The sequence below is a fragment of the Lepidochelys kempii genome, chromosome 7 (genome assembly GCF_965140285.1).
Source record: "Lepidochelys kempii isolate rLepKem1 chromosome 7, rLepKem1.hap1, whole genome shotgun sequence".
NCBI lineage: Eukaryota > Metazoa > Chordata > Testudines > Cheloniidae > Lepidochelys > Lepidochelys kempii.
The window spans coordinates 6,590,412-6,605,200 of record NC_136386.1 but is presented as its reverse complement, the minus strand read 5'-3'; the positions used below and the strand labels follow the sequence as shown (position 1 = coordinate 6,605,200).

The following is a 14,789-nucleotide window of genomic DNA, read 5'->3' as shown; positions in this document are numbered from 1 at the left end:
TCATTCTGAGCCCCCTACATTCTTTGAATTGTAAGTACACTACCCGAACGTGTTTAAAGCCTCGCTCTTACCTTGTACAATAGCCAGATTGGAAGAAAGCTGGGGAAAAATGGGGTGGTCCTCCCACACCTTGATTTTAAAAATCAAACCAAATAAACTCCCATGAGTTGCCACGGTGTTTTTCATCTGTAAATCATAAAAATAATGGCCAGCGCACAAAAAAACAATGACGAGAGAAGTTTAAATAAAAGAGCTTGCACACAAGAAAAATGAAAATTTTGAGTATTTAGCATGTGTGTTGTGGAAGAGTGAAAAAAAGATTCCGGATTGCGAAGTGGTTTGTTGGCTATTCAGTCATTGTCATCAAGACCATCTACTTTACTTAAAGTAGGTGACTCTCCAAATTGGAATTCAGGACGTGTGCTAAGTACTTATTTAACGCCAGCAGAGTTCTCTTACGGAAGATACTTAAAAAAAAAAAAGAAAGAAAAAGAAATCTGCATCTCATGTTGTCAGTGCAACTGCTTTAATGTTTGCCATATATGTAATAAATCATTCATAAGCATCAGTTACGAATGATGTGAGTAATTTTAGCTTAGCTGCAGCACAGTGTCATTGCTTTGCAGTTTGGTTCTTGAAGGTAGTTCAGATCTGTTTTATGGCAGTGAGATAATTAACAGGAGAACAGGTGTTAAATCAAACTCATCCTACGTATTAGACTATCTTTCCATGTCTTTAATAAGGAAAGATCATAACTTCTATTGTCATCTAAATTGTGGTGAAAGCAAAACTATCCCACTACTATTTCATAATGTAATAGGACTAAATGAGATTTAGTAACATGTTTGAAGTTCTTGAAAAATGGAAATGACATTATTTATAGTCGAATTAAAATATTATGCTATAGGTTCAAAACATAGAGATCAGTTATATTATTTCATACTTTTAGTCATTTAAAATGAAACATCACACAAACTATAACTCTTTCTAAGAAGGCATGTCTTTAAAAATAATTTTAAAAGGTGATAATCATTTCCTAAAAGGCCCTTCTTTTTGGGAGCTATATCCTTTTAAAAACCGCAAACCTTCCTTTTTTTCACTAGAAACAACTTATTTTAATCTAAGCATTATAAATTGGACCAGGGGAAAAATATAAAATATCCCATGATGCGCAGAGCATAAAGATGAGAGCCACTTGGACTAAAATGGAGCTAATAAAGGGAAGCACCAATACTAATCAATAACTCATTGTTTGCAGTTACACTTAAATTAACAAAAGCTTCAGTTAGTCTTCTACTGACTGCTTTAACAGTTGTTTGCTTTTGGCACTAATGAACTCTGAAGAATCATAAATGGTGTCAGAACTGTAAAAAGCCATTTGTACCAAACAATATGCTCTTGTTGTTTTTCTTCCAGACCCCAGCAGTGACAGGAACAGTCCCGCCACAGGTTCACAAAATGTATCGGAAATGAAAAACATGCCATCTGACCGACGACAACACCCATCATTGGAGTCCAGTTATCCACCAGATCTTCACAAATCATCACAACATGGGGACAAGCGGATATATGTTAAAGATCCAAAAGGCAGCAGAGAGTTTAGCAGACAATCCAATGAACACCACACTTGGAATGGAACTTCTCAAAACAGTGGTAGTGTAACAGGCAGAAAAAAGGACAGATCACCAGGAAGGCGACGAGATAGACAACCAGAGAGAATGGTGGTAAATGGACAAAAAATGAAATCTCCTGAAAAAAGGAGGGAAGGGACAAGAAGTGCTGACAATACTTTGGAGAGGAGGGAGAGACACGAGAGGAGGAGAGACCTTTCTCCCGAAAGGCGAAGAGAAAGGTCACCGACTCACAGAAGGGATGGGTCGCCAAGCAGGCGAAGGAGGTCACTCGAAAGACTAATGGATCAAAGAAAATCACCAGAGAAGAGAAGAGAGAGCTCACCTGAACGGAGGGCAAAGTCAACTGACAGAAGAAGGGAGAGGTCACCAGACAAAAGGATCAAGGATGAGCGAGTCGGCCACAGAGAGAGGGAAGAACACAGTTTGAAATATGATACCAACAAAAGACACCCCCCTGAACAGAGAAGGAAACCCTACAAAGAGTGCAGCACTGATCTCAGCATCTGAGGTACTCGTCCGATGCACAGAGCCATATTCCAGCCTTTATAGTGCTGAAGGCTCTAAGAAGAGGGTAATAAAGCTGAAATTATCTTAGTTTCTTAAAATGATGAAATATCAGACACCTGCTGATCCTATGAATAGCAGCAAACGTTTTACGCAGATGAAATCTTATAACAAAAATATATACAAAGTGTTGTGCCTGATGTATAATATTAAAGAAAGTATTTTTAAGTGTATTCTTTTTTTTTAAGTTACTTGCCAAATGGTCCTAAAGGATTATAAAATTTTGTTTCTACATATTCTGTAGATTTCTTGAGAAAAATTCCTCTATCAGGCAACTTCCCCCTCCCCCCATAATTAAATGGGAACAGCCAATAATATAAGGTAGTCAGAGGATTTTTTTTTTATAAAGGGTGAAGGAGGAATTAAAATGTGCATATCAATAGGAATGGAGCACTCCTGCTGAAGGAATAAAAAAAGAAAAAAGTTCCTAAAATGACAAGTACTGTTTGAAGAGACTTATTGTTTCAATGAAGGATATTTATACAAAAACCTACACAGCACAAGATGACTTATGATAAGGAATTTATAGTTTGTTCCATGAACAGTTTATACTTTTAGGCCCCCTCTCAAGAATGCGTGAAGGCAAAAGACTGGTAGCGGCCATATCTGTGTAGCACACAAACGTTAACTCTCAGTCTCTCTCGCTAGTCTCAGCAACACTTACAATATTCCTTAAGAAAGTGGCCCCGGAGCCCTACTCAACTACTAGAAGTAATGGACAGAAATCTGAGCAAGTCCGGTATTGTTTGGTCTGCTTTGAAGAAGAGTAGTGCATTGGGATACTGGGATAAAGACACAGTGAAGTTTGAGGGGAATGAGTTCTCCCTTCACAGGGCAGGTATAGTCCTTCTGCTCAGTCTAAACCAGTGGGCTTTTCTTATTTTGCCAAATCGGAAATCTTTGTGTCTATACATAGATAGATAGAGATATTCAAGTTTTATTTTACTGGTTCATTCCTACTGAGACGAAAAAAGAGAGACCTGTCAAGGGCACATAAGGACACAGGCAATCAGTAGAAGGGTCTGGTTGTGAAAGCCTAGATGCTGGTTATGCTGTAATTTTGAATCTACAAACAGCAGGAAAAGAAAAAAAAATGCAAGATTCAAAGTTGTATTTTTAAATTTGCAAGTTGTGTGGTAAGTCTGCTGTAGCATTGGTATAGGATTTTAATGGATTACTGCCTAGCTGAGCCAAAATGTTTGCCGTTACTGTTGGACCACTAAAGTAAACTGCTGCTTTTTACAGTGCGTTGGTGTATACATGTATACTGTTTCACATTTTCCATACGAACACAAAAGCATTGCAAGTCTATCACTGTTGTTGCCATGGTACTGTAAAAAAAAAAAAAAAACAAAAACAAAAAAACAAAATGAAAAGATGGCCAATCATTGTGTGTACAGAGTTTAAATTGTAATTAATAGAGCCTGTTGAAAAAAAATAAAACTGTTGCCTTTTTCTTGTATAAAAGAGAATTTATGATGAAATTTAGCTGTGAGGAATGTGATAAGTGTTTATATTTCTGAAAATGGAACAAATTGATTCATGGGAATATATTTTAATGTAAACTGAATCAGGTATGTAAAGCTGTTTTAAAATGGGAGACTATATAAGTAATTCTAAAGCTTTTGTTGGTTTGGATATCATTTCTTTCTTCATGGTGGGCCTGCTTGTGTATTATTAAGCACTTGTATGCAGTCTGTTCTTCAATCATCATTTCTTGCAATGTGCTAGAGACATAATGCTCTTTCCTGTGTTGATGAAAAAGCAGTATGTGGGCCAATCTTTTTTATAAAACACTATGCATATATAAATACTACATTGTTCATAGCTTTATTTGAATTATTGGGTTTATACATAACATTAGTATAAGTAGATGGGGACTTACCCAGTACAAGCTTCTTTCCTTGGAACAGACACAATGTATATGATGTAGCAACAAAGAAGGAGAAAGTCTGTGAATGCTATTTTTATTATCAAATAAAGTTTTCCATACAAAGTATGCATATGAGTATAGTGGTAAGATTAAGAGAGCCACACCCCTATAGTTACCCAAAATTGTCTAAATTATTTAACTGTAGATGTCTATTTCCAAGGTTAACCCATTTTGACTTGTTGGCAAAAATGAAGTTATGATCCCAGTTGTACAAGATAAAATCTATTCCCCCAAATAATCAAGAGCTAAGATTTTAGATAAATGTGGCTTTGGTGTTTTCCTTGAGTTTGACGTCATCCATCATCATAATGCAGTGTCAAATGTAATACTGTAAAATCACAAAAATACAGATGCTACTCATGCCTGTGTCTGAATAGAGTCCTCTAAAATATAGTCATAATTTTTTCAACTCTTACTTAGTTGTGGAAATATTGTATAAAGACAGTTAAGTAAGTATTGCAAAACCAGATTTTATATTAAATACTGTATCATTAAGCCATCCCCTTACTGTACACTTCACCATACTTCAGCTAGCCTGCTGGTAGTGCAAATGTCTTGATCAGAGAATGACTAATATTTTTTGTATTTTCAATCGTATCATCTTCAGGCGGGTTTTGCAGCTGCATAATTGATGTCTAAAAGAATGTTAGGGTAGAAACAAAATACCCAAATCTGTGCGTGTTTTTTTAAGTTCAGATCTTTTGTGATTTTTTATGACTTTTTACTGTATAATTATATTGTAAATGTATGCATTCCGTAATTATTGCTTCTCGATTTGTATCTTTTATTGTTTCTACTGTATGTCTACAACATTTTTATGTAATAAGAAAGCTTAAATAACCTAAACGGAGCAGGTCAATATGATTGGTTCAAAGGCTACTTAGTACAGAAGTGTTAATAAATACCAGAATAATTAATTACCCATACATTTAGTCCTTGGCATTAGCATACTCTGAAATTCAATGGACAAAAGCTGGCTCTATATGTCTTGCTGTGGGTAGCACAGAGTGTGCCACTTCCATGAACCCGGGTGGGGATCAGATCCTCAGCTGCCATGTAGTGGTGTCACTCTATCACCGCTAATTGCCACCGGTTGAGTATCTGACCTTAAAATTCCTCCATTTTCAACAAAAACGAAGAGAAATCCTTTTTAGACTGTAAGTTATCAAAATGGGGGCAAAGACGCTAACAGTTTATTACAACTGGCTTTTGAATCTGCTCAAAGGATTAATTGGCGTGTGTTTCTTGCATGCTGAAAATCTGGAAAGTTTATGAAGCAGTGAGCAAAAAAGCACTGGAGACTGGGATTGTTCTTTCTTGTGCAGTTTGCCTCAGCGGTATTTTGTTGGTTTCCTGTGTCAATAATAGGTACCCCGCACTGGATTCAAGTCTACTACCCTTACTCGTGTTGATTCGTGTCTAATTCCATGAGTAGTACTATTGATTTCAGTGGGACCAAGTTAGGTAGTACTAAGTTATTGCTGAACTTTACTTTGCTGTTGCTAGCAACTTTTAGATTAGCTAAGCTTTTTTTTTGTTGCTTTTGTAAGGCTTGCCTTCTGAATTCATTCTCAGCTTGAACTTCCATCCCTACAAATGTCTGTTTTATTTAATCGTGGTCTTGTGTTCAGTCCATCTGCTGTGCTTTGCTTATTTTGTTACTAAAGTGGTAATTATAGGTCGTATTCCCCTCCTAACTGATATGCATTTTGTTAAAAGCAAGTTTTCAGTACTGGCTCCTGGCTGATTGGTCTGTTGAAGAGCGTTTATAAATGGCTTATAATGTATGTAATTTAATTGGCTTTCATAAATCTCACCAAGAAGAAGATGCTATTTATATCTTGCTGGTACCATCTGTAAATGTGTGGCTGTTAGGTATTCTGGGGTTCCATATTCTTAAGATTTGTAGGAAACGTTCTTAGGAACTAAAAACAAACCAAAAAAACAAAAACAAAACCCCACACCCAAAATGTATTTGTTGGACATTTGGTCTGAAAACTGAGAATTTGGATTTTATTCCAATGATTTTTGAACATGGTGTTAATTCCTTCGCATTATTTCCTATGTGCCCACTTAAGAGGCTGTGAAGTGCCATATTAAGCTATTTCATACACAAAAAACAGGACCCCTGGGCACACAGTGTGAAGTGTATTTTAGTGCGATGGCTGCTCTTTAATAGCACATGAATATTCCGTGGCTTGGGCTAGAGAAAGCAACAGTAGCAGCAGGGACACGGGTTTTAACTGTCGTATTTTTAGTAGCCCAGGAGTTGAAATTATAGGATCAAGTTGCCAGTATTTAAACGAATTCTTTTTCTGAGATTTTTGTTTGCCTGGTTTACCTGCACAGGATTTGGTATGCTTGTGCTTTCTGCTCCAAAGTTTATATACCGGGAATAATAACCAGAATACATATTGTACTGTGCTGCCTGAAGCTCGAAAAGTGATTTTAAAGAATGCTGTTGCTTATGGAAAGTATCCGTTTTGACAGCGTCGGAAGATGAAGTTCTCTCTGGGAAGCATGGGGTACACTGCGAGCTGAGCAAGTTTGGCTTTGAGAGAACCCTCTCTGGAGATGGCAAAATGGTTGGCCCCTAGTTCCCACGCAGTCATAATCTCCCCACTGAGATTGCAAATGAAGTTTGTATAAAATCATGACTGATGTGGAGAAACTAAATAAGGAAGAGTTATTTACTCCTTCTCATAACACAAGAACTAGGGGGCACCAAATTAATAGGCAGCAGGTTTAAAACAAACAGAAGGAAGTATTTCTTCACACAACACACAGTCAACCTGTGGAACTCCTTGCCAGAGGATGTTGTGAAGGCCAAGACTACAACAGGGTTCAAAAAAGAACTAGACAAATTCATGGAGGATAGGTCCATCAATGGCTAGTAGTCAGGATGGGCAGGGACAGAGTCCTTAGCCTCTGTTTGCCAGAACCTGGGAATGGGCGACATGGGATGGATCAATGGATGATTACCTGTTCTGTTCATTCCCTCTGGGGCACCTGGCATTGGGCACTGTTGGAAGACAAGATACTGAGCTAGATGGACCTTTGATCAGACCCAGTTTGGCCATTCTTATGTTTGTTTTGATGGTGGGGTTTGGGTGAGGTTCTGTGCTGCTTGTCTAAGAAGCACAGCACAGAACTGGCAGCTCAGGAGCAAGTTTATGCCCTCCCAATCCCAGACTGTTCTGCAGTCCCTAGTATATTTTAGGTTTCAGAGTGGTAGCCATGTTAGTCTGTATCAGCAAAAAGAAAAGGAGTACTTGTGGCACCTTAGAGACTAACAAATTTATTTGGGCACAAGCTTTCATGGGCTAAACCTACAGCCCTGAATTCCAGCACACACACACCTCCTCCAATGCCAGGGCTTTTGAGGGGTCCTTGGAGGATAGCCTTAGAGCTGTCTTCCTCAGTTCCTGCCCCGGAGGAACCCTACACCAGCCGGATACAGGGCTTTTGAAACCCTTTACGCTGCTCCAGCCCATTTTATTCTGAGTAAAGGGGCCGGAACTGGGCTGAGTAGTTCATCCTTTGAGTGGTGAAAACCTGTTCATGAGAAATTCGAGTCTCTTCCCCGTAGCAGTGACACGAGGGGAGAAGAATTGAAGAAAAGTATGACTATCTTTACAAATAAATGGAATCTAATCTGAGTCCATGAAGCACTTAAATGTCTTAATCGTAACTGCCAATGTCACTAAAAGGCATAATCAGTGTGGTTGGAGTGCCTTAACTGTGTGATTCTTAACTTGTGTGGATTTCTTCTAAGATGACCATAACTTGGAATTTCCTGGGTTTATACTTGGGGTTTTCTGGATAATTTACAACAACCCTGCCAATTTTTTTTACCATTAAATTACTAATGTATCTATTCTCCACCTTCAGGATATCTTAATTTATTTTTGTCTGCGAATAGGAATACAAGAATTGCCAGGCTGGCTCATACTGTGGCCCACTCTTCCAGTACCCTGTCTCTGACAGAGGCCGGCACCAGACAATTCAGAGGAAGGTGCAACACTCTTCCCCCCAAACACACACACACACCTACACAGCTGGGAGCATCCTTTCCACTGGGTTGTCAGACACGCATTAACACAGCTCAAGCTAGCGTGCTAAAAGTAGCCATGTGGCTGCCGCAGCATGACTGTCCACTCAGGCTAGCTACCCAATTGCAAACCTGCCTACGCCCCTGGATACATGCTTGTGTGGCTAGCCCAAATCACCACCCATGCGGAGCAGCCTCCCTGCTATTTTTAACACACCAGCTTGAGCAGAGCTATTGCGTATCTACCAGTGCAGATACAGTGGGCAGATGTGTGGTAATCTGCTTCTCGTTAAGGTTTCATTCTAATAGTGATTACCTTGAACCCTGAGACATGGCTTTTTATCTCCCTTCCAATACCCTTTTTTATGAGCATAGACGTTTATAACTAGATATTATCCACCAGCAGTTAAGGTCGTAATTCATCAAATCGCTTAAGCAAGTGCTTCGATCCCATTAAAGTCAATAAGGCTTAAGTATGTGCTTAGAATTTTGCTGATTAGGAATGATTTGCTGAATTGGAGACTAAAAGGGTTGGCAACTATGGCAAAGGATACTCTAGCCTAACATTCAGTCCATTTGTTGTATGTGATGTGAAATTACTTCGATCAGAATACTTGCATGAGCCATAAGACATAGGTGAAATCTAAAGGGATAGCTGTCTCATCTCTTGCATAGCTACAAAGATTTTGATGGACTTAGATCATACAGCAGATGCCGGCTTCTTATAAGAACTTTTTAGGATGTGTGATTCAGTGGGAAGTAGGACCAGGGACAGAGAGAGCTCTGGGGAGAAAACCGCAAACTGAAGTTCGCTGATATCTTGAACAAAAACAATGAAGTCAACGCTAAACCACAGGTGGGGTAAATTTGAACTACATCCTTGAGCCACATCCTTGGCTGATGTAAATCAGATTCACTCCATTGACTTCAGTTTATACCTGCTAAGCATCTGACCTGATGTGTGTAGACTCTAGTCAATGCAGGATGGGACTCCACCTACTTACTTGTTATGAAGTTATGTATCCCTGGGTCAAAGTCTTTTCCTCCTGAAGTCATCTCTGGCCTAGATGCTACATTTCCGTCGCTTGCTATTCCTTTCATTTCAGTCCATTTGTGTTTTCATATCATCCTTCTTTTTGCCCTACCCCTCCCTCTAGCCTTTCAGAATTAACCATGGTGTAACTGGTACCTTGTGCTGTTACCAGAGGATGTTTTGGTCCCTGCAAACCTGCTGGTGTTGACTTGGCTGTAGGTGTGAATAGGATTGCTTGAGTTGGCACTGGTCTTTCAGAGGGTAAGTGAGAACAGGGATAGATGTGGGAGTAAAGTTGGCTATGGCTCATTCCAGATGAGATGGAGGAAATACTGGTTGGTTGTGGAAGCAGCTAGAGAGTTGTTTGGGGGTGGTGCTTGTCCCCATTATTGTTAATTAAGTTCTTCCAGATCTCTGGGTGCTTCTGGAGTCTCCAGTTTGCTTTGGGGAGCAAAAAGCACCTTTCTTCTTCTCCACTTGATCCAGCAACAGCGATCATTTCTCTCTGTTGTGGTCCACAATTACCCACATCTCTGTGATCTCCAAACTGCACTACTGTAACATGCTCTGTGTGAAGTTACACTCTAAGAAAACCAGGAAGCTTCTGCTGTTTTTGAAGGCCGTGGACTTAGCCATAGGACATTATCACGCTGCCCTTCTCATGTTGCTCAGTTTGCTGTGTGTGGGAGGGATCAAGGGCCGGGAGGGGGAGTCCCAGCTAGATTAGAGGGGAATCTTGACGGGTCCTGATAAGAAAAAGGTTAACTACTGCCAGAGGATACGCTGCAGATTGTACTGGCATTCCATTAGCTTCTGGGTGTGACTCATGGTGCTGATATTGATCTATCAGTCTCTGTATGGTTTGGATCCTGTCTACATAAGAGACCAACTCTTTCCTTGTGCTCCATTGTTGAGTTGGAGGTCAGCCATCATGCTCCAGCTGGCAATCGCTCGATTTGAACCTGTGGGGCTTGGAGGCTGGGTGGCTTCAGCAAAATGGCCTTTATTCCCGAACGTGATTGCCTCTTTGATCAGCCCAAGTCTGATTTTAACCATCTGAAGGCTATTGTGTTTGTAATGAGGGCTTCCCCAATTACAAGAGCGGCCGAGAAGCAGCACAGCCACCCCTTCCCAGAGAGAGGAGTTGAGAGGGATTGCTCCCTCCGAGATGTAACCACAAACAGCACAGGAAGGTGTAATAATGGAAAACTAAATTGTATTGTACTCCACCACTAGGTGATGCTGTGTGTAAAATACCTCATTTAAACAAACCCCATACCAGGCAGGGCATTCAAGGATCTTATGATGAACATACCTGATGTGTATCTTGCTCAGAAGGAAGCACCGGGAACAGCCCATATCTGGTGGTAGAGAAGAACATGGCATGGCGTCAGGAGTAAACGAAGAACAGAAACAGAAGGAAAATGTCAACAAAGATGGCAGACAGAAGGAACAAAGCAAAAAAGGTTGTAGGATCTCATCAATATGGCACTCTTCAGTGCCCCAGAGAACTTCAGCTTTGACAAACCTTCCCAATGGAGAGGCTGGAAACAGTGTTTTGCAAGATTTTGTATTGCAAACAAACTCCACAAAGGAACTCGAGATATACAGGAATCTTCTTTAATTTATGATATGGAGAAGCAAGCAGAACATATCTTTAAAATCCTTTGATTTTACTGAAGACTGTTTCAAAGATGACCATGAAGGAGTTCTGGCTATGTTTGATGCATACTACGCCCTTGAGAAATGTGGTTTATGAAAAGGCATGTTTTCATCAGAGAGCTCAAGAACTAGGGGAAAATGTTGAATGTTTGCTAACACCTCTTAATACATTGGCTGAAAATTGTGATGTTTGAAAATGAAAACATAAACGTATCAGACAGTCTTGTTTTTCAGTTAGCAAATACAAACATTTCACAGCAGCTACAACTGAAGATAGATGTAACCCTAACCATAACTATACAGAGAGCAAAGCATTCTGAGCTGATGAGACAGGAAAACCTAGAGCAACTTGACAAACCTGAAAAATCAGAATCTAGCTTAGAAACTGTAAACAGACACTTGAGTATTAAAAGTCATTATCATAAAACACCTGAGGCAAAGAGAGAGAACTTCCAGATTAAGAGGGACAAATTCCAGCCTACATGTGCAAGGTGTGGAAAAAAGTCATATCCCAAGAGATGATGCATGTCCAGCCCAGAGGCACACGGTGTAACACATTCATGAAATATGGACATTTTGCAGCTGTTTGCTGCACCAAAGCTTTCAGGGAGTTGACTCCTTACAGACATGCAAAAGCCATTGTTTCTTGTGATGACATAGACTCTGCTCAGAGAGTGAAACTGACTATTTATGGTAAGAGAGACAAGCGTTCGAGCTGCACAGAGCTCCCGAAGAAGAGCTCTGTGTTTCTTCTTCAAGTGATTGCTCATGTGTGTTCCACAATAGGTGTGTGTGCGCTCACATGTGCACCAGTGTCCGAAGTTTTTCCCCTAGCAGTACCCTAGCTTCGCACTCCCCCCATCCTCACTTCCTTCTTGCCGCCAGTGAAGGTGCGTCGGAATTGCTCTGCTCCAGCTTTGCTGTAGCTTGTCCCCAGAACTCTTGTTCATTCAGTGTGTGACCTGTAGTCGGTTCACACTTTCACCTCGCTTTATGAGATTGTCTCTCAGACAAGGGAGGGCGCCGGGTTCGGCAGGGCCGTACTCCATCCCAGAAATTTGTGAACTCCTACCCACCTCCAACAGATATAGCTTGGAATCGCCTATTGTGGAATACACATGAGCAATCACTCTCAGAAAAGACAGTTACCTTTTCCGTAACTGGTGTTCTTCGAGATGTTGCTCATGTCTATTCCACATCCTGCCCTCCTTCCCCTCTGTCGGAGTTGTCTGGCAAGAAGGAACTGAGGGTGGGAGGAGCACAGAGTGCCTCTTATACTTCACCATGGAGGGGCCGCGAGGGGTGCTCCCCTACGGGTACTGCTAGGGGAAAAACTTCCGACACCGGTGCACGTGGTGAGCACGCACACCTATTGTGGAATAGACATGAGCAACACATCTCAAAGAACACCAGTTACGGAAAAGGTAACGGTCTTATGTCAAAAGCTTGTCTCTCTCACCGACAGAAGTTGGTCCAATAAAAAATATTACCTCACCCATCTTGTCTCTCTACTATCCTGGGACCGACATGGCTATAAGTACACTGAATATTCATGGCAAGACAATGACTTTAAAATTGACTCAGGAGCTAACATCACAGCCCTCTCAGAAGGGACTTAGAGTCACTTTCAACCTCTCCCAGAGTTTGTTACCTGACAGCTCTGACTAGCCCTAGAGGTATTCTGAGCTGCCTCGGTCGGTTGACGACAAAAAGAACTTACAAGGACAAAAGCTATGCATTCAGAGTGCATGTGATCAAAGGATCAAAGACCAACAACTTTCTCAGCTGCAGCATGGTGGCCACCAGGATGGGCCTAGTGGGAAAGGTGGAAGAACTCGAAAGAGGATTTGATGATATTGGACTCTTGAGATGAGATCCAGTACAAAACAACTTGAGACAATGCTGAGTCATACAGTGTACAAACACCTCTCTCAGAGAGACCTTGGAAGAGACTATCTGCAGATTTATGCAGATTCAGAGGACGACATTATCTGGTCACCCAGCTATATAGAAATAATGTACTTGAAAGACATAACATGTTGCAGTGTTACTGAGAAACTGAAGTGCACTTTGCTCACTTTAGTGTTCCAGGACAACTAGCGATGGACAATGGACCACAATTCACTGAATCAGAATTTAAGTCATTCTGAATGAAATATGATTTTGATCACGTTACTGGCAGCCCACATTATCCACAAGCAAATGAAGCTGGTGCGAGAGCTGTACGGACAGCCAAGAAAATCCTACAGTAGGAAGATCCATTCCTCACTCTTCTGAGTTACAGATTACTACCAGTAGCGGTTACTGGATATAGTCCAGTGCAACTCCTGATGGGAAGGCAACTCAGAACTACTGTTCCAAATTTGGAAAAGAACCTATTTCCAAAGTGGCCAGACATAAAGACAGTGGCCAAATCAGATAAAAAAGCTAAGAGAGTCTATGAACACTTTTACAACAGATATCACTCAGTTAAGGAAACTGGCAGGACCACCACGTTCATGTCAAATTGGACAAAGAAGAAGGATGGACAACTCCAGCTATGGTGAAGAATAAGAATTCAGTGCCCAGATCATATGTGATTGAAACTGACAGTGGAGAGTTCAGTGGAAACCGTTGACATCTACAGTTTTTTTCTCAGCAAGAACAATCAACGGAGCAAAGTCTCCAGATGGCAGATGCAGAACAAGAAGAAGATTCAAGGATTCCAGACAGACCGCAGCCAGTCGTAATTAATGGACAGCCAGATGACCAACTTATGTGTTTGGGTCATTTTAATTAGAAAACAAGTATGATTCAGAGACACTTCACAGACAGTGTGATAGTTTTAAATATTGTAAAAGGTCGGACTGTAGAACTTGGAGAGGTAATGGAATGCTAAACTGTATTATACTCTTCAGCCCCTAGGTGGCACTGTGTAAAATACCTTATTTAAATGAATCACAGCCATACCTGGCAGAGAGTTAAAATATCTTACGATGAACACGTCTGGTCTGGATAAGGAAGTTCTGTGACCAGTCCGTATCTGGTGCGGAAGAGCATGACAGAAAGTGAATCTGGGATGAAAGTAGCATCCACTCAAATATTTTTGCCCTGTACCCATGCATATTGTATAGATAAATAATTGTGTGATCTGCTTTAACCTTGATTTTATGCTTTTAGCTGTCTTGCACTACTTGTGATTTCTTGCAAAAGTTCATGGTGCTGATGTAGGACATCCATTCGCTGACCTGACTCTCCTTAGCCAAGTTATCAAGTATAACTTACCAACAGGAGATCCTTTTTCTGATGCTGCTCAGTGACATATATATGTTTATAATCAAAATTACCGGTGTGTAATTCTCATAAATTTTGCCTTAATATGTCTTCTTAAAAAAAGGGGGAGGGATTCTCTATTTTAGTAAGCCAAAAAAAGACATACACAGACATTGAACTTAGACCACATGCTTTACTTGTCTTTCCATTCATTTCATTTTCAAAAGAGATCTATCAAAATAAAAGTTTGGCGGAAGGCATGATTTTTTAAAATGAATTTCACAGCAAACTCATGTGGCCCTTATCACTGAGCGAACGTGAGGTTCACAGAAAACAACCGCATGTTTTGTTCTTATTTCTAGCCTGGAGAAGGGTTGGCTTTCTACATACGGTTTTATATATATTTTTTTCTGCTTTGTATATTTTAGTTCATCTGAGTACTTAATCTCCCATTGCTACTAACCTTTTGTGATTTTTTTTTTTTTTGGTCTTCTCTTTATATCCCTTTTGATAAAGTGTCATGCAGCCAATACCTTCATTAAAGACATTCTTTGTCTTTATCATTTTTTATTGCAAGCCATGATGATTCATTCTCTCAGAACCTCTCGTTTCTCCAAGGTCTCGTACTATGGCAGCATACTGAGAGACTTCGGGCTGCAT

General features: G+C 40.4%; 1 protein-coding gene across 29 annotated transcripts in view; it reads left to right on the top strand.

The window, feature by feature from the left end:
* The window catches only part of MAGI1 (membrane associated guanylate kinase, WW and PDZ domain containing 1), a 482,542-nt gene extending 478,531 nt beyond the window's left edge, over positions 1-4,011 (top strand). For 24 of the 29 annotated variants that reach the window (XM_073351009.2, XM_073351022.2, XM_073351021.2 and 21 more), the window contains one exon: positions 1,417-4,011. In XM_073351009.2, the coding sequence (XP_073207110.1) occupies positions 1,417-2,141 (725 nt within the window). In that variant the 3' untranslated portion in view covers positions 2,142-4,011. The remainder of the gene's footprint in view (positions 1-1,416) is intronic. The other 5 variants (XM_073351025.2, XM_073351037.2, XM_073351035.2 and 2 more) reach the window with 1 other exon arrangement.
* Positions 4,012-14,789: the final 10,778 nt, after the last annotated feature.